Source organism: Musca autumnalis, unplaced genomic scaffold (assembly GCF_047663935.1).
Source record: "Musca autumnalis isolate F117 unplaced genomic scaffold, ASM4766393v1 scaffold_5, whole genome shotgun sequence".
Taxonomy (NCBI): domain Eukaryota; kingdom Metazoa; phylum Arthropoda; class Insecta; order Diptera; family Muscidae; genus Musca; species Musca autumnalis.
Genome location: NW_027412088.1, coordinates 138,455,237 through 138,476,426, shown reverse-complemented (window position 1 = coordinate 138,476,426; position 21,190 = coordinate 138,455,237). Strand labels below are relative to the sequence as shown.

General features: G+C 37.7%; 1 protein-coding gene across 1 annotated transcript in view; it reads left to right on the top strand.

The window, feature by feature from the left end:
• The first annotated feature begins 268 nt into the window (after positions 1–268).
• The window catches only part of botv (exostosin like glycosyltransferase 3), a 203,210-nt gene continuing 182,288 nt past the window's right edge, over positions 269–21,190 (top strand). Inside the window, exons 1-2 of the mRNA XM_073989129.1 lie at positions 269–476; positions 1,009–1,058. Of these exons, the coding sequence (XP_073845230.1) occupies positions 377–476; positions 1,009–1,058 (150 nt within the window). The 5' untranslated portion in view covers positions 269–376. The remainder of the gene's footprint in view (positions 477–1,008; positions 1,059–21,190) is intronic.

Here is a 21,190-nt window from a genome sequence, read left to right as displayed (position 1 = left end):
TCTAAATAGCACAATTACCATCTGGAAGGTCCAAGTATTGAACATTGAGTTAGAAGAACGCAGTGTATGGTATAGTCCATCGTAAATTTTTCAACAGTGTATATACTCTAAAATCATTTGCATGTTCCTTCACTGCTGTCAAGACAGAGAGGACAGAAATCATCAAATTGAGATGTGGTGAATATACTGCACCACTCTGTTTGCAGTTTATTGGTATTCCATACCTAGCATAACATACTTACCCCCCTGCCTGACGTACTCTGGTTTGATTAACCATGGCCCACCAAACAAATGAAATCAAAATCAATAATCAAAACACAAGTATGGTCTAACATCGTCACCGTAAAGGGCCACAAAACAACAAAACTGTACCTTCATGAGCAAAAGTACCACAGTAGAAGCAACACGCAAATTGAGAGGACGATCTTCTTTTTGTAACACATTTCTTCAATTTAGTTTCGTCGGTCATCCAAACGGTAACATCGAAGAATCGTTAGAAAAACCAAACATAATTAAGTATTTATTCGGAATACCACTTATTAGCAGAAATATACATTTCAAGTTTCAAAATTATATTATTAATATTAATTATTACCCAAAAGTATGCATATGGGTAAAAGTGATAGTAAATCTGCTCGTTCTAATATAAACCACGCATAAAAAAAAACAAAGCATTGATCCTCACAAAGCCAAAAACTAGTGCAAATATTGAAAATTAAAAAGAAACAATAGCATTTTTACTGTGAAAAATTAATTATTGTGAAACTTTAAATTATTAACTAAATATGTGATGACCTTGAATGTCTCCTTAAACAAGTAGTAGTGATCACTTCGTACATCATATACATATTTCTACTAAAACTAAGGAATTGCATTAGTGTTTAAACGCCGCCATTTTATGTACACCTATACAAGTATAGCCTGGTGGCATAGCTCATAAGAAATGGGTGATCATCAAAGCTATCAACAAAGTCTCTGAATTTATCATTAATTTTTTTTTGTTCATAGAAATAACCAACGTTGCTGATCGACGAGGCCTCTTCAATCACCTAGAGTTGGTAAGTGATGTGAATTGAATTATTGATTTATTACATTATTGTTTAAATACCAGAGATTTTTTTGTGAGGGTTACAAAATCCAAAAAAATTGCCCCCTAATAATATTTCTCTTTCGTGTTCCTAATTCTATACACTCTTAAATTCAATACATTGCTGAGCATTGACTTTGCAAAAATAAAAAAAGTACAGAGAACAGCTCCTCTCCCAATTTTTCTTGTTTTGTTTTGCTGCTAAGTGATCAAATTGAATTGTTGCTTATTAAAACTCTACTTACGTTTTATCCCCATTTAAATTTTGTTTTGATCGTCCAGTTCTTTGCCTATTATGAACATCATTCTTCAATTTTGTATTATGTTTAAGATCATTACCCTATATTAGGCACATAAGACTTTAATTGAATTTTGTTTACTATTACTTAAATTGAAAACTTCTAGCTTATAGTTATTATGACTGTTCTAAGTCAGTTAAATATGTATTATCTTTTTGTAAATCAATGAATTCCAATAAAATTAATGTTAATATAGACATGATGTGCTAAGAAAACCATTTTAAGAGTTTTTCTGTGATGACGACAGCGACAAAGGAATAAGAAGGTAACTCAGGTTTAGTAAAGGGGTCCTTTAATATATTTTGCCATGGGACATAGGAAAGGGTGGGTAATGAGGCGTGGCTCTCCGACCAACATCCAGGAGTAGTCAAGTTAAATCAAGAACAATCTTTAGCCAATATACTCGTTAAGGAATCGCATGAGGTCGTTATTACCATGGGGCTTATTTTGTATCATAACGACTGTAATTTCATTCGATTTCTCCACTTTTGCTTTTAAAGTAAGGTCACCTAAATAAAAAGGGAGTTATCTTATTATTGTAGTATAAAACAGCCGGTAGAACGGAAAGGACCCGAACTCCCCAGCCGACTGCCTAGCTAGCAGACCAGAACTCCCATTGTCCTACTCCAATCTATCGAGTATTCAATTCAAAACTAATAATTTCAGACGAAATTATTCAGGAAAAATTTTTGTTCATTACAAGGATCGGTAAAGTAGGGATCAAATGAGTCACTCCCATCAAGAGTTATCGTGCGCACAATTTATCCGAACATTTTTTAACTTTTGTGGGGGAGGTACCTGAAGGTGTCGACCGATATATCTTATCTTTGGACAACATATTACGAAGGCCACATTTTGGACCAAATCGACAGATCCTTTCGAGAGTTATCTTGCGCTCCAACCACTAGATATGGTGCCATGGGGTTTTTTGCGCCTTCCAGGCTATTTTCTCAGGAAGTATGGACTTGCCCCTGATGAAACTTGAACCGTCGTATAGGGGACAGTGAATACAAGTTGAATACAACAAAAATCAAAGGTCCTCAACTGAACTTTTCCGAAATTTTGTGTGGGAGCTACCCGAAGGAGTGGACCGATTGAATTCATACTAGAACCTCTTCTAACTATGGTAGAAATTTTACGATTTGCACAGTGTGGACCAAATCTGTTACTCTCTTCAAGAGTTATTGTGCGCACAATTTTTCCGAACATTTTCAAACTTTTGTGGGGGAGGTAACTGAAGGAGTGTACCTACATGGACCATCTTCGAACTTAAACTAAGTTTGGACAAAATATTACGAAAGCCAAACTTTGGACCGAATCGGTGGATGCGTTCGAGAGTTATCGTGCGCACAAGCCAGCCAGACAGACAGACGGACGGATATGGCTAAATCAACTCCAAATTGTCTTAAACTGATTTCGTCCAAACAAACTTGGGTTCGAAAACCATTATTTCGATGAGTCACATTTTGCCCGTGTGAAAGTGTATATCACGAATATTGTCAATTATTTCATATTCCATTTCAGAAAAAAAGGTTAAATTTTTTCGCGGTACATCAACGATTTTTGGTATATAATTTATGAAAAAATTTCCCAGTACGAATCAGGTTGCGAGTCAATTTTTGTTGTTGCGGACAAAAGTTTTGGCGGTTATATTACGGCGTTTAAAAAATAAAATATTATAAAAACGCTAATTATTTCAATGAGTACAATTTTTACTAAAAAGTTCTCTCGAAGTGACTTCAGCGAGTAGATTGCATAATACATATAAAATTTTACTCAGAATTCGCGAAATGTACATGATTTTGATAAATTATTGAATATAAGTACACTTTTTCAAAATATTATCGGACCAACCAACCAACCAACATAAGCATCTTCCCCTCCGCGAACCCCATCAACCCACAAAACATCGTGACGATAAGATCAAAATTGCGACCAGTAGCGTTATTACAAGGTTTAGATGGACAGGCGGATCCATTGCGGAGGATATATCTCAAGGCTTCTGACGACACATATATCAAATAATTCAGAATCGCGAGTTCTACAATCCCATATATGATTTTTTGAAAATCCTGTTTGCGGAAGGAAATTAGAAGAAAATTTCAAAAAACCCTGTAAATCTGGCTTCAAAATGTCAGCATCATTTAATGGTAGAAGCAGATCAAATTTTGAAAAGAAATACATTAGTGAGATTATCCTCATTAAGATGGCTTCTAGCTTTACTTTGACAGGAAAATCGTGAGAAGTGTGATTTACTCACAAATTGACAGAAAACAAAAAAAAGACGAGTTGGCTTCAACCCATTTTTACCCATTTTTTAACATAAATATAGCCACAGCTTCCACGCAAATTATCTTTTAAGGCCAATATTTTTTGCCACGTCCAAAAACATTTCATTTTATCCAAATAAAAATAATAAAATAATAATAAAAATATTTAATTTGTATAATATACAATCACAAGTCGCGTGTTCTAAAAGGGTAAACCTTGGCTTCAGCTATGTTAAATTTTCAAAAATATTGGTGATATACCCTCGTTAGCATAAATGCTGAGGGTATAAACAGAAAGCGAGAATCTTTCTCGGACTGCCGGTTCAGAACACGATCCGTCAAGCGGAGGTTCGAGTGATCACAAATTGTCTTAACTGGCTTATTGCAAACTCAAGGCCAACTGATAACGTCTTACGGGCAGAAAAATAGAAATAAAACTTATAAAAGCCAAGGCAGTAAAATCATAAACTGACTTGGAAAGTATAAATGCAATTAAATCCAATAAAAGGCTACTTCTAACACACCTCGTGGATATTATGTGGATACGAGGACATGCATGGATTTGGCAAATAATGCTAGACAACTAACCGCGGTTAAATTAGACAATTCTAAGCATTTAAATGCGGCACGCCTAGAATTAAAAACATCGACAAAAATTGCGCCGACGTGGCCAAACACCATATTGACACAAAATATATGGTTATTCCAAGAGTATATAATTTTCCATGTTTACAATATCCTATTTTTCTCTCAGAATATGCTTGCTGCAACAATATTCCATCTCTATGAGAATTTGATCCATTAGATAACTTCCATAGAAATATATGCTTCTAGGCGGAAAACACACTTTTCCCACAACATTTGTGTATAATTAGAATTTATATATGAACAAATGTATTAACGTTTTTATGAATAATACACCAACTACCCGTATCTGATGTGTATGTATGTAGGCACGTCCATATAAACGGAATACAAATAAAATGTTTTTACAATAATTTAGTTTCGTTGTTTAGATTCTAAAGAGACAAATAAAATTACATTGAGATTTTTTCTGTCTAAACAAAGAATTACTTCAATAAAAATGTCATAAAAACATTGAAATGACACAACTAAAGAACAGTGAATCAAAGAAAGGGAAGTGAAATATACCCGATCCACCAATAGAGTATATGACAAATTTGATGTGAAAGAAAAGTCAGTCACTTGTCAAAGAGCGAGCACCAAGCAGCAGGAAAGTTAAACTGTTCCAATTTGGCAAAATGGAACAAACTTATACATACATACTACATACGTACGTCTTTTGAAGTAAACACAAACAAAAAATCATATAACCTTTCAACTTTTATACTGAAAGAAGTGGGGTTCAAATCAACATCATACATTCATGATTTGTTTATTTGTCATGTCGTTTCGTATGTTTATGATACGATGAAGCTTGAGAGACACCCACCTTGCTTCGCTGGCTAGCCACCACATCCAATGGCTGTGGCCCTTGAAGAAACTAAACTAATGCAATTAAATCGAAATAAAAACCTAAAGATTCAAGAATGGTATCCATGTCACAGGATATCACCTTCACTGACTAGGCAGTCTATAACCAAAAAGGGGGTTGGCCGAATAAGATGGATGCATGCATATGGAGTACCAAGCAAGACATCATAAATGTACTCGTAACAAAATAAACAAATTTCTTAATGTGCTTTTAGGCGTTGTAAATAAAACACGTAAACAGTCATCATTACATTGGTGGGATTCGAGTGTGTGTGTGTGCCACCCGTAAATATTGTTCGACCTACATAAATGTCAAAAAGTCCACGATGGAGTAGTGGCTTATAACATGTGTGCATCCTTCATATACATATGATGAGACGACCAACAAACCGAACCGAACAAATGTCATACATTATGGAGCGTTTAGTCTTCGTCTTACTTCGCTCGCTTTCATTTCATTTGCCATAGTTTATGAATTTTTTATGGGCATGAAATGTTGTTGTTTTCGTTTGATACATTTTTGCTCTTACGCGAGTAACACCGCCTAATGTAAAATCACTGTCAGATATCAAAATGGATGTGCCTACGGTAGTAATTTAATCTAATAAAAGTCGCTGCCACCATCTCCACCTGCAACACAAACATTTCAAACTTGTAAGCAAACTAATTTCACCTGCAAAGTTATGTGACTTAATTTCTATCAGGCTGCTATTGTTATTTAATACAGAAGGCGCTAATATTTTAATCACAAACTAAGAACTTAATTAGGTATTGCGTTTGCTGAAAGTTTCGTACCCAATTTATGTTCAAAGGTTGGCTGTTGTGATTTAATGTGGCAATGAGGCTAAGTTTTACAAACTTTGAAAAAGAGGTTTGTTTCATTAACTAACTTTACACAAGTAGAACCAACCTACTCTCGTATGCATCTTACTAAAGTTAAGCATGTAACGAGACCTACATATGTATATCAGGTCAATGACAATTATTGTCCACTTTATAGAAAAAGTCCATTGTAGAACCATGGGTAACATGGGCTACCTTCAAATCAGTAGCAGTACACAAAACACGAGAGAAAATAATAGATGAGCGAGGTCTTTCGGCAAGGGAGACATAGCAAACCGACCGTGCCGAACTTTTTATACCCTCCGCCATAAAATATTCTGAACTAAAACGGTATAATATTTGTCTTTCCTGTCCACAATTTTAGGCGGAGATATTTTGTGACCACTCATGCCTAAATAAGGTAAAAAATGCATGCGGATTCTGAAACAGCAATGATCATAAATGAGAAAAATCCAAAAACAAGGAAAAAATCGCTGGAGGAATTTTAAAATAAGTCGCGGTCAAAGTTCACATTTTTAGGTTTTCAGGATTTTGCTAGGAAACATCGAGTCTTATCGAAATGGGACTAAAATAATTTGTAGAGAATTTTCACTGCTACAATTATTCTCTTAGTCGCATTAAGTATATTCTTTTTAATGATGGGATCTCAAATAAAACGCTTGCGTTTATTGTCATTTAATTTTGTCACCAATTTTAATTTAAAATTTAAAATTCATGCGTTTTATTTGAGAGATCCCATCATGAAGAAGAATATACTTAGTGAGGCTAAGAAGAAGTTTGTAGTGCACTTATAAGTAAATAAGGTCGCAATTTTGATCGGATCGTCACCAAATTTTGGGTGTTGATGAGGGTTCCGGAGGGGAAGAATCCTATTGATTTTGGTTATGGTCGGATAATATTCAGGGGTCGGAATGGGCAAAAAACTTATTTGGAGAAATAGTCAACGTTTTACTTCAAAGCGAATATCTAATCTCTGCTAATGAAAGTAGAAAATATCACCTTTACAACGATGTATAGAAGTTTTTCGTAGGTGCTCAAACAACGAAGATATCGCAATAGTCGCTAATACAACCCAACTTTTCATTTTTGCGATTTTAATTATAATGACGAATATCACAGCTTTGGTTAAGGAGCTTCCAAAAGCAACGCCTGACTATGAAAATAGAATACCCCACCTTTACAATGATGCAAAGTAAGTTGGCGTAGGTGGCCACATCACGGCGATATCGCAATACTCGCTAATAATCCCATTTTTCAATTTTCTCGAAATCGCGCTACAGGTCGCAATTTTGTCGGATCGTCACGAATTTTTTGGGAGTTGATGCGGGTCCCACAGAGGAAGAAGCCTATTAAATTTCGTGATGTTCGAATGATATTCAGGAGTCGGAATAAGCATAAAGTTTATGTAGAGAAAAGTCTACGTTTTTTTATGCAAATATCTCCGCTTCTGGTAGGAGTATTCCAAAAGGAAATCCCGTCAATGGAAGAAGAAAAGATATCCTTTATTATGATGCAAAGTATGTTGTCGTAAGTGGGCAAACAATCGAGATATCGCAAAAGTCAGTAACATATCGTTTTTTTTTTTTCATTTTTTTGTTATCACGCTACAGGTTGAAATTTTGATCGGATAGTCCCGAAATTTTGGGGGTTGATGGGGCCCCACAGATGAAGAGGCCTATTGATTTTGGTGATAGTCAGATAATATTTAGTGGTCGGAATGGGATAAAACTCATGTGAAGACAAATTCAAAGTTTTAGTCTTTGAATATATCGGCTTCTAGTAGGGGTATTCCAACGGCCTGTCAATGGAAGAAGAGAATATTACCTTTACATTGGTGTAAAGTAGGTTGGTGAAGGTGGTCAAACAAGGGAGATACCACAATTCGATTCCATTTTTTGCAATCACGCAAATCAAGGTCGCAATTTTGATCGAAGGTCCCGAAATTTTGGTTGCTTATGGGGGTCCAGAGAGAAAGAGGCATATTATGTTTGGTGGTATTCGGATTATATTCCCTAAAAGAAATGTTTACCAGTGAAACGCTTATGCACAGTGGTAGTGGTGTAGGGTATCACATGGTCGGTCCGTCCCGACTATAGCCTTGTTTTATAATAAAATGGAATGAATGTTATTTTAGGCAATAATAGGCAAAAGTTCATTCATTATCACTACAGGAAATCATTTTTGAGAAAAAATGCCAAAAAGTCATAACCCTGGTATATACAATTCGATACGACCAAAAATGTGCCTCATCGAAATAACGGTTTTAGACCGCAAGTATGTTTGGACGAAATTCGTTTCAGGCAATTTGGAGTCGATTTAGCCATGTCTGTCCGTCGGTATGTTTGCCTGGCTGGTGCGCACGATAACTCTCGAACGGATCAAGCGATTCGAACCAAATTTTGCGTATCGTAATTTTGTCCAAACTTAGTTTAAGTTCGAAGATGGGCCACATCGGACCACTCCTTCGGCTACCTCCACATCGGTCCACTCCTTCGGGTACCTCCCAAACAAAATTTGGATAAAATGAAGTTAAAGAGCTCCTCTCGGATCGTTTTGAAGTTTTTTAAGTAAGTTTTCCTTGCGGCTCCCTTTACGATGGAACAATTTTTTTTCTTGCGCAATTCCATACTTCCTGAGATATTGGCCTAAAAGCTCCAAGAAACCCTGATAAAGATAAAAGATAAAAACATCAAAATATCTGAAATCGGGTTGTATTGTTATATGGGGGCTAATCCAAAATCTGAACCCATGTCCACAATTTATAAAAAACACTGCAACTTAATTTTTTTAAATTATTTTTTATTTACCATGGGAGCTGCAATATGTCCCTGAAATCCTTTTGGCACATGACGGGGTAGAAAGGATGGTTGGAACATGGATTTGTTCTATTTGCCAGATCAGCTTCCACCACATATGTTTTAACTTCAGTGAAATGTATAGAATGGACACGTTCCTAGCCTCCACTGTCTTAGCCGTCTAGAATTACTGCCATAGAAATTAAGTCCCTAGCTGCTGCACCAGAACTTCTCTTAGCGATTCTCCACATTATAACCATGGAAGTGGCAGTATTTCCTGGAAGCTAGAAACTTTAGAGGTCTCTATATGCGAATGAATGTACGATCATGTCAACTGGTCCTGGCCTTGATCTGATTTGGTGATGTTCTTCCTGAGAAATATTAAAATATCCCCTGCTTTATCTTATGATATTGTTCGATGGTGCAATTAATCCGACTACTAACTACGCCAAGATATTACGTTTTATAGCTTATTTAAGGTGTCAGTGCAAGCCTCTGCTATTTGATCAGAAGCAGAAAGAATGTTTTCAGGTTGCTCTCCGGTAGCACGTGGTAAGCTGACAAATAAATTTTGTTTGGAAAAGTTAGCGATAAGTCCCGGGCCACACTAATAGTAATTTCACTGAAATTTTGACGTGAAAGTAAAAAATGTAAAATAAAAAATGTTTATTTCATACGAATATTGCAACAAAACAAAATTGCAGAGCACATGAAACTGTGTACACTAGTTTCTTGAAATTATGTGTTTTTTTTTCAAAAAATTCAAAGTTTCATGTCGAAATTTTATTGAAATGACTCTAGTGTGGCCCGGGACTAAGCAGTATGGAATATTTAAAATTGTCAGAACGCCTCCCTAAGACGGCAACACCCTATGGCACCAGCAGACAATCTTCAAGAGGAGCAAAGTTGTTACGGGTCCATCTGCACAACAACATTTTATCAATGAAGTACTTGCTTGCTGCTAACGGCACGAGTTTCCCCACCCAACGCATGTCATGTGATGGAAGCTCCTAGCAACATGGCCGAACCATACTAAAATTCTTATGCACCTATTGCACTTGAATTGCCTTAAAAATAATTATCGTATATTTTCTTTTATTTTAATCATTTACTACGAAAATCAAAGCACGAGTCATCTTGTCATGCTCCATTTAAGAAAATTGTCATATCAAATTTCTAATCCAACGGTTCTTTTGTTTTCAATACTCTGCTCTCGAAAATTTTTTCATCTATGACACCAGTCAGGCATGTGTCTCCGAATGCACTTCCGATATCTTATCTTATTTTTCTCTATCAGGAAAAAAACGACTACGAAACAAAGCAAACAAATCAAAACTCTTGCAGAAGAAAAAAAATCCAATCGCAAAACTCACTGAAATTCAAAGTAAAAGAAAATTGCAATCGAAATAATTACGCAAATGCCAGGCAGGTGGCAATGAACACCTAACACCAAATATTCTGTCTATCAGACACCGGTGTACCGTTGCACAGGTAAATCTCTATTGCACCATGAAACAGTTGTCAGACATCAGTTGCATCAACACATGCCACAGCAAAGACAACAAAGAGTGTCATGTTATTTTTCTATGCAAAAAACCGTTCATTGGTAACTATAGACATTTGGAAAGGAATAACAACTATAATGGAGATTTAAAAAGAGAACCGTTATTATAACAAGCGTTTCGTAGTCGTGTAGATCTCGTCTCAAAAATTTTAATGGAGATTCAGGAATATCCTTTAAAAATCTAGAACGTTTCGTATTAAAGCTAGACGAATGTTGGTAAACAAATCTGGGGTGGCCAAAATGGGGGGGGGGGGGTTTCCACAGACAGATGGGAAGTTTACCACAAACAGGGTCAAGAGGATGGCAGTCTTCTACGATTTCTTGAAAGTATTGATTGAAATAGAGCACTGATGTAGGAAACCGAGTACTGTTCTCAATTATGAAGTGAGATTAGTTACCGTAGCACTATGGTTTCAATCGGAAATTTTTTTGCCAAAACTGTTTTTTGTTGTGTTGTGTCGTTGCATAAATAAAGTGAGACCAAAGTTATTATGAATGGGGAAGTGAGTACTTTTATAATATTAAAAAAAGAACGAATAAATTTGTAAAATTAGCTTAACAAAATCAATGCTTGTATATATATTGAAAATTATTTTTTACAAATATTTTTTTTTAATTTTTTTAAACTTTTAAAAAAATGTCCAAATATGCCCACCTTCAAATCAACTTTGGAAGTTTGCAGGGAGTCTGTACTAATAAATTCAGAAGTCAAAACTTGCTCAAATTTGCCACAGTTGTGTTTATGGAGGTGCAAAGGTAGAGGAAACCTTTTACTACCTCAAAATTATTATTATTATTTAGCAACTGAGCTTTCGGCTTAATCTCAAAATTTTAAGTGCCAACTTCAACAGCCGCATTGCTCGTCGATACCATCAACTTTGTATTTTCGCCGTTTACTGCCAGACCCACTTTAGCAGATTCTGCTTCGACCTTCTTAAAGGTATCAGTTACTTCCTTTAGTGATCGATCCATGATGTCAGCATAAACAAGTAGCATGTGGTTATTGGTGCATATTGCGTCATTTCTTTTGGCTTTTGCATCACGTATAACCCTTTCCAGCAGTATTATGAAGAGATCCACGAAAGGCTGTCTACTTTTCTGAAACTTCTTTTGGTACTAAACTCTTCGGAGAGGTTCTTCCCTATTTGTATCGCTTTGCGGCGATACAAAATTCAGACGCGGCTTGGAATTCCTTTGAACGTAAAGGGCTGTTGAAGGCTGTTTTATAATCGACAAAAAGATGGTAGGTGTCGATCTACATTTCTTGGATCTTTTCCAGAATTTGTCTCAACGTAAATATCTGGTCAATTGTGGATTTTCCCAGTCTAGAGTCCATTTATTTAGGCTTTAGTCGTTCGCACAATATCCCTGACACTATCTTATAAGCAATATGAAACCGGCTTAAGCCCCTGTAGTTACAGCACACAGTTTTATCTCCCTTCTTGTGGCCGAGACACAAGATGCTCAGGTTCCAATCGCGTTCTTCCTGTCCTGTCAGATGTCGTCGCCGGTTTTGAACAGCTCGGCTGGTAGGCCATCGCCTCCTGCTGCCTTATTATTCTTCAGCCGTCTTATTGCTGTCTTTACATCATCTGACCGAGCGGTATACATTCAATATCATCTTCTTCATTCTGGTTCCTGTACATCTCTATTTTTAACAATTCCGTTTTTCCCTGCGGAAAAGACGTTTCGCCTCTCTCCTTTTCTCCCGATAATTTTCGTACACTACGCGTTGCTACAGATTGTACCTCTATATGCCGCGTTTTTCTCCTCGATAGCAACACGATACTCTTGGTCATATACTGCGTTCCTTGCTGGAAGTGGGCAATACTTTGCCACTGTGCTGATATTTTATCGGAACAAAGAGTGTTTTGATTAAGTAATTTGTTCAGTTGAGTGGAATATTCTTTGATTATCTGTTGCGATTGCATCTTTCCAATTTCCAGATTACGTGTTGTGTCTGTTCGAACTTTATTTGCTACATTAAATCGGGTACGTATCATTGCTGCAACAAGGTGGCGGTCCGAGTATATGTTTGCTTCTCGGAACGATCGTATATCCTCGATGAATGTCTTCCATCTATCACAACGTGATCAATTTCATTTCTTATGGTTTGGTCTGGAGACAGCCAGGTGCCCTTATGAATTTCGAGATGCTTAAATCAGGTACTGCTAACTACCACGCTTTTTGCCACTGCTAAGTCTATCAGCCTCATTCCATTGTCAGATGTTTCATTGTGGAGACTGAAATTCCCGAGTGTTTGGCCAACGATATTCTCCTTTCCAATTTTGACTTTAAAATCGCTTAGAAAAATTCTAATGTCATGGGCAGGACAACGGTCATATGTTTGTTCTAAGCGCTCAGATCACTGTCCACTTGAGATGAAAGAGGTACCAAGGTATGTCCTGGGCTTTGCCATATTAAAGCTGGTCAGGGACGTTGTTCGGTACATTCCATCCCCTACGTCACCCCACAAATATTTCAGCCTCCATAAAATTACCTTGAATGTATTCCAATCGCTACTCAATTAGATCCTATAACTTTGCATATCTTTAGTCAACCACTATGGCTTCTGTGGTCTATGCCTAAGAACGGTTTAGAATCAAGTTACCCTATTTTTTACTTCGATTTCTATAAATTCTAACTTATCTTCACTTTTCAATTCCCACTGTATATTATAATCCAAATAATCTTCAATAAGTGGTTTAAAATAATAACACAATTTCCACATTTTACTCTTTAATTATACGCTCCATAGGTTTTTGTGGAGGAAAGGAGTTCCTCTTGCAAGACTATGTATGCTGCCATTGGTTACAAACGCTGATTTCAAGCGAACCGGGAAACCATTTACGAAAACCGCTTCTACCCCCACATTTTAAAATATGCAGAATATTTCTCTTTTGCCATTACCTTTACAAAAAGGGGGAATGAGAGAGCGAACGAAGAAAGAAAATCAACAGAAAAAATGTTATAAAAACACGCCGTTGATGACCATGTTCAACAAATAAAACAAATTAAAATTCCAATTTTCCATTACCAAATAATTTTCTTTGGCCGCTATTCGCGAAGGCCATTATGCTGCGAAAAACATCAGCCATCAGTGGATATTACGAGGGACCAGCATTAACCAAAGTAAGTTAAGCTTCAACATACCTCCATCCATACATATCTCGTTCTTAGGCCTAACGCCACCAAAAGAACTTCAATGTCATTTGAGCCTAAAGACATTTTATGGGTGGGTGGTGGAGTGGGTTGGACAAGTACTACTCACCGTTGAATGACACTGAAATTCTTGTATCTTGTCTATGGAAATTCAAACCCCTTATGGTGGAAATGAGTAAAACGAAAGAAGAAAAAACTTTTGTTTACCGCACAACATTGTTCTGCTCATCTTCAAAACAATTGTATTGGAAAATGGGTTCGTATATCTGTAGTGAGAGAAGGCTGGTGCATGGCTTGGTGGTCATGCTCATCTCGCTGAAAAAGAAGAATACCATCAGTGGAAAGAGGCCATGTAAAAACAACTCGTTTTTCATTTGCATATCGTTGTATTCTAAGCAAAGTTTGTCCGTCGTTTTGAATGTCATTCCATTCCATTCGCAATCCATGGATATCTTCTGTTAATGTTGGTTGAATCGTTGAATGGGCACATGTTGGGTTGAATAAATTTTATCAGATGCTGGGGTTGTTGCTGCCTGCAGTCACTGCTTACACCGATGGTATGGTCCTGATGACAATGCTGAGGCAATGTTGTTGTTTGTAGTTTGAGTGAATGAAAAGCGTTCATGGCATTATCTTAGTTTGATTATGAGTTTTTATGTTTAGCGGAAGGTTTGCCAAGAGGATTCTTACGAAAAAATTTACGTAGTGTCTTTTGTTCTTTCACCCATTACTTTGTCCTACTTCTTACTTTTACGTGCGTTTTCCAATTTTAACATAATATTGTGGGTATATTTTACTGTGGGTTTGAGGTCTATAAATATTTTACATATAAGTTTCAAGTACTAATGCTCCAAACGTTTGGTTAGAAGAATTTAAAGGACATTTAACTTTTAAGATGGAGACATCGGAAGAAGTAGTCCAATAAGGTCAATCTTCAAGCTTGGCTTAAATTTGAGAGAAAATTATGATTTGTACCATTATGTATGGAAGCATGGACTAGCCCGCGAAAAACACAAGAAGTACCTTCGTCAATGATAATAATCTAGAAGCGATACGAGGGCATAAGGTTACAATTGTCTTTATTTAAATTAATGCAATTCAAATGCATTGTTTCGATCTAAAAAAAATTATGAAAGACTAAAGGTTACCTAGGTAGTGATCCTTCAAAAGAGATCCCCTAAACCTGTATGTTAAGAAACTACGTCCCTATGGGTGTTTTTTAGGGCTTGCCATAGGGTACCAACTATGTCGCCTCAAAGAGTAATAGGCTTAGTTGTCAAGTCCTTGTCGTGGTAGGGATGCTATTCCTGAGATCGTCCTCAGTTCCTTCACAGAAAGTTATCCAAAGTTTCAAGGAAGATAGCAACCCGAACTACTTTTGGGATAATTTATCATTGACAAAGGGGGGCGATATACTGCAGCCAATCCGTTGAATCCGGACGAATCTGGCAACCTATTACAGTAAGTAAGCAAGTAAGCATTGAAGAAGGAAGGTGGTAAGGAAGAATCACCCAATAAAACGGAAAGTTCGTTAATACCTCTGATCTCTTAGGATCCGGATACCTTCAGCGAAAGGGAATTTCAGCTGATAAAATCAAACCTCAAGTTTGAAAGGAAATTCCAGAGGAAAAGGGAACGCCCAATCAGCGATGTTCCCCCTTCAAGGATAGGAGGAACCCTAAGTCACAGTTTTTTTAAGAAACCAACAAAGGCCAAAACTGCAACCAGTTTCTCCGAGAAGATACCCGTGAATCTTCATATTCCTCACCATCAAAGTATTCAGAACAATGATAGGTCTGTGACAATGTCGTCTGTGGAACAAAAATCTGTCGAAGAATTTGACGTTGTCACAAACGGTCGTATGTCTCAGTGACGAATAAGCTTGGAGAAAAGATCACTACTGGGAATACCAAAATCTCTTCAGTCAGTGCATCGTCTCAGAAACCTTATGCATCTACGAAGGTGACCAAAGACATTGTGCAGTCTATTTTTCATGGAAACCATGCACTTCCAACCCATATGTTGGCATGCTGTGCGACGAAATATCCCGACTGTTCTCAGGTTGCAATCATCGACAATGCTGATCCCAATGCGAGCCTTAGTGATAGTCATTCGAGGGATGGGTGGGTTGTGGTCTTCGAGTACGGCATTAAAACTATACCTTTGAACTGCCAATACAAATGCATTAGTGTAAATGATATGAAAGCTAGATATTGATCTAGAGGTTATCGCTTCTGCCTTTGGACCATGAAGATCTCTCCAGACGTGCCTGGGCAGGGAAACCTATCCACCAAATCGTGGCAGGGATACTCACGGTGGTAACACCAAAATTGATACTGCATCAACAACATCTTGTTGTGCTGGTGTACTGCTAAAATCTTCGGTAATCTGGTAGATTCTGCTCGATTTGCTCCCGCTCGAATTCGACCGATTTTTACCCTCTACTCGAAATCGATTGAGCATTTCGAAGCTCTGTGTGGATATGGCGTGTAAAGATGTTGTGGGACAACTGGGAAACACCCTCTCATCATGGGGAGTAGTACTGTCTATTGAATCTGTGCTACATGAGGGAAATCTGCATATACGATTCCCCACAGCCTGGCTTCATTAGCAGGACCAGCCTTGCACACTATGGATGGCTAACGATAAATTGAGGACAATTGTCAAATACTTAACTCAGGTTTCAACCCGCTGCTCAAGCATTACCATTGAGTGTCTGCATGTGCCCAAAACTTTAGATGATTTCGGGTTTCGAGTGACATTCGCAATATCGCTCATCATAAATATCGTTCATCGTCTCTTCGCATGAGAGGGTTCTTATATGGCTTAGCACTCTCGTGGTACTCTATAAACTGCCGGTACAAATAACATGCGCACCTCTTAGGATCTGTCACTGTCACGCCATTCAAAGTAACAAAGTAATATCATCCTTTTTTCCGTATTCGAAAGTCATTTAACAGTTGCTTACAATTTACTCAATCATGTACCAATGTTAAATTGCTTCAGACGGTATAGCCACACTGCTGGGAACAGCGACGTGACATGGGCCATTTTAATTTTGCGCGTTGTGACCACCAGGTATGTAGATACGTATGTAGCGAGTAGCTGCAGCTGTGATACTGTCCCGGAAAATTCCCTCCACTACCCGAAAATCTGATGAAATGGCGTGTTCCTGTCCATCAGTCATTTTAGTTGGTGCCGGCAGGTTTTTTTTTAAGCTTTTGAGTTATTATCATCGGAAGTATAGGCATGTTCCCGAAAAATGTAAGGTACATGATTGGGCAGAGAACACAATCAGCAGCAAAAAAACTTCAAAACGACCGAAGAAATGTCCTAATACTGCATTTTTGTAAAGACATTTTTAACTTTTGTGTGAGAGGTACCCGAAGCAAATGACCGAGATAGAAATATCACGAGGAGAAAATTTTGGACCAAGTCGGTTGATCCCTTCTAGAGTTATACTACGCACCATTTTAGCGAAAGATCTTCGAAGTTGAAGCTTGGATAAAATATTGCGATGTGTAAAGTTAGGATCACACATACTTGTGGTCTAAAACAATTATTTCGATGAAGCACTTTTTTGATCTCATCAAAGTGCAGGGTATATGCACTTTGATGAGATCAAACAAGTTAGACAGGGTATCCCAAAATTTGGTAGTCATTATTTTTTGTCAGAACAATTTCCCATCACTGTAAAAAGAAGAAACTATCCCACTGTGTTGTATTAGTAGAAGACGAAAAAAGAGTGCGACATTAAGTTCGGTTAAGGCAGAGTGAAAAGTGGATATTTTGTTTAATTCATTCATAGACACGCACCATGCTTCAAAGTGTCGTGGCATTGGTGTATCTTTCATCATAAAGGATAATGGATATTTTGCCATGGAAATAAAGAAAAGACATATTTCGTCCACGCCGTCGTCGTTTCATCATTATTGTGTCGGCGAATCACATTCAAGGGCTACCTTCATCAAACTCCTTCCGCAATGAATTCTTTTGAATGGATGCTGTTGTTGCTCTCTCTCAACAACTTTACAAGTTTTGAGACCTTTCATTCATTTTTCATGCCTTGTAATAGGAAAAAAGGAAAAATATTTATTTAAGACATTGTTTTTTTTATTATTTATAGAATAAACAATTGATATTTTAATTAGATTTTTGCCTCTTCGATAAATACAAATTTTAATCACAATCCGGGGCCATTAATAGGAAGGGTGCTCTAATGGACATTTTAATTTATAGAATTTTAAATGAAACAAAGAGGGCATCCGAAATAATAATAATAAAATAACTACAGGAAAGAAACACATCAGAATTAATAACCAATATTTTCTCTGAGAACTCCATTATAGGAAGTCTGAAAGTTCAAGGAAGCTGAAAGTCCAAACTGAGGAAACAATGCCTTACCCACTTTTAACCGATTTTGAGTTGAGACTTACAGTTCGATAATTTTTAAGGGTCACATAATTAAATAAGAACCGTTATGCATGAGAGTACCTCTTACTTACTTACGTACTTATTCTCTTACGTACTTATTTTTTATTCTCAAAAGTTACGAAAAGTTCCGCCATTTCATTTATAAGTTCTAAAGCTTTTTTCATGTTTCCACATTTCATTCAAAATGCATTTAGATGCAAACCCCATCCCCCATATAATGTGCAGACCTCCATTTTATTCCCACAAAAAATATCCACTCAACATGCAAGTCGTTAACCCTTTCATTTATCACTCGACTTGACCAATGGCAAAACAATGCTGACAACGAATATAAAGGACAAAGCAAAAAGAGAAAGGATAAAAACCACATCAACTTGTACAATGGACGGGTTATAAAACCACTTTGTTGGCTGCTTAGGAAACGTGACAAGTTGTTTGGAGAACTTTGCCACTACCACCACCATTGCCAACCATCATCAACCATTATCACTACACAGCAACCCCAGTTGAAACAAAAGGATAAATCGAAAGGACACAAAAGGTAAACGAAACGTGAACACAATAAATGCAAATTAGTTCAAATTAAATTTTGGTGATGGCCAAAGGATGGATACACAGGGAACAACGATGAGAAGAGCAATAATACTAATGTCAACAATGTTGGGCGCCATTGTTTTAAGTTTTTTTTTCTCAGAGAAGAGAATTAAAACGAAAGAGTTTTTTCTTTGCAAAGGAAGGGGTCAATAAAACCACCACCAACGCCACCACAAAAATTGAGATGGTCGGTACGGGAGAATACAAGTAAAGTGAAGTAAACCCCTTTGTTGAAAAAACTTTAGTAACAAACACTGAGGACTGTTTTCGGGACATTTCTTTTTTAAAGCAAGTGCTTTATTTTAAGTTTACTTGGAGAGTTCATGGTGCATAAATATTATGACGATTAATGCATTAATATTAATTCTTCTAAAGATAAGACGTAAAATTATTTCGAAAATAAATTAAAGAAGGTAGGTTGGGTTAGATTAATGGATGTGCAGCAACCAAAAACAGTTCACACTTCACTTTTAGAGGGCAATAACCGTCTAATGCTAGGTGACTTCAATGCCCATCATGAGCTTTGGCATTCCGTCCTATGTAATGACCAGAGGGGTACGGTACTGCCCAAGCAAATTTATAGCTCTACGTTTTGCACGGCGAATGAAGACGCTGCTACGACGATAAGAGGAGTTAGATATAGTAAAATCTTTCAGATTTCTGTTTTCTCTTTAACTGTCCCTTTGTATATCTCCTCCTTTTTCATAAAGCACGCAAATACTATCAATTTGTATTATAGTCAATTGACACAAGTATCCTTGAAGCAACGTACTCCTCCCCCAATTGCCTCGAGCTATAAGGCCGGAGAACCAGCGTACTTTGGCTTCGTAAAGTACTTGAACTTCATTCATCTAATTTCCATCATAGAATACCAGCAATATTACAATTGCCACATCTCCCCAGATATCACCATCGTGCCGCAAGGTCTGATAAATGACGTATCCTGGCAACCCGTAGTACTTTACGGAACCATAGGGAAGCTGATCGGCAAGGGTTTAGAGAATTTACCAATCAACGCTTTACCCCCTGCTTTTGGAAACATTTTTATTCTTCTCACACGAATTGTCAAATTTTGTAGACTGATTTACTCGCCTTAGCGCAAATGTAGAGCTCTGATCTTTAAAAGAGGAATTATTGACTATATATGGAACGCGTCTACGAAAAATTAGGTCCATATGTCATCAGGGCGCTGAACTATGGAACAAAAATTTGTTACAAAAACAGGGGGTTAGAGTGCTGCCCACTCTCTCAGGCCCTAGGGAACTTTCGTACAGGATTAACTAAATTGGGGGCAACGCTTAAATCGCTCTCGAATCCGGGAATGAAGGATAACAGAACGGTTGTTACTTTCAATGGGATGACACTAACTTACCCAAAGAGGTGTGCCTGTTATTTTAACCGGCAGTTTATAGAGCATTCCCAAGAGTAATATGGCGAAGAGGAGTGTGCTACGACGTATAAGAGTCCTCCCATCCGAAGAGGTACCACCACAATCTACGATAAGCGATGTTGCAGACGTCATCCGAAACCACGCGGTAACGCTTAAGCAACTGGATGAATACGGGATTGATAACATAATGTATAGGAAGCCTAGAAAGTTGACAGGGTGGTCCCTTTACTGTAGTCGGGCAAGGATGCCATCAGAAGAGAATCGCACAGGTCGATCTCCTTTTTGTCGCCAGTAGCAAAGATTCTAGAGGTTGTCCAACATCAACACGGATTCCGGAAAATGTACAGTACTGCTACAGCATTACGCCCATATCCACAGATATTAGTAGAGGACTGAACAATAACAGGCCGTGCAACAGTCATGGTAGCAATTGACCTACCGAAGGTCTTCGATACCGTCAAGCTGTTCGAGAATAATAAGAAGACTTACCTCCATCCGTGTTTGTAACGTTGGTTATACATACATATGTGTGGACGCCAGTCGTTTGTAGTATTCCGAAATAAGAAGTCCAAGACCAGTACTGTGAAACAGGGAATCCCCAAACGCGGGGTGATATCTTCGAAACTGTTTGACCTCTACCTTACTGAAATTCCCCAACCTCTAGACGGCATAGAGATGGTAGGATATACGAGTTATTGTACGATCTCGGGTCCTATCGTCGACGGCATGTGTGATAGGTTAAATGTCCTTATAGCTGACCTAGTGCAGTTCTTCTATCTGAGGATATGAAAATATCCTCCGCTAAATCCACTGCCACACTGTTCACCACTTAGACGGTAGAAATGAGGCTTCCATTGAACATAGTGATGGATGGAGTACTGATTCCGACCACTAACCACCCCAAAATTATGGTTGTATCGTTTGATAGCATATTTAAGTCGTCCGCTATTTGCGATCAGTTCTGTTGGAAAAAGTTCCTCAAGTCACTGGCAGGCCGCACTTGGGGTGCAGACAATGAAATTTTGTTGAACACTTACAAAGCATTAGGCCAGTCTGTAGTAAGCTATGCAGCGGTGGCGTGGTAATGTTAGCACTACGCAGTGGAAGAATATTCAAACCTGCCAGAATGCCGCATTGAGGACTGCAACAACGGCACTCGGCATTTGTTTAGCGGCCTCGCTTAACCCACTCCCCTGCCTTCTGATTCTTTATGGACCCAACCAGTTCAAGCTGCATAATTTTTGAGTCTTGATACTGA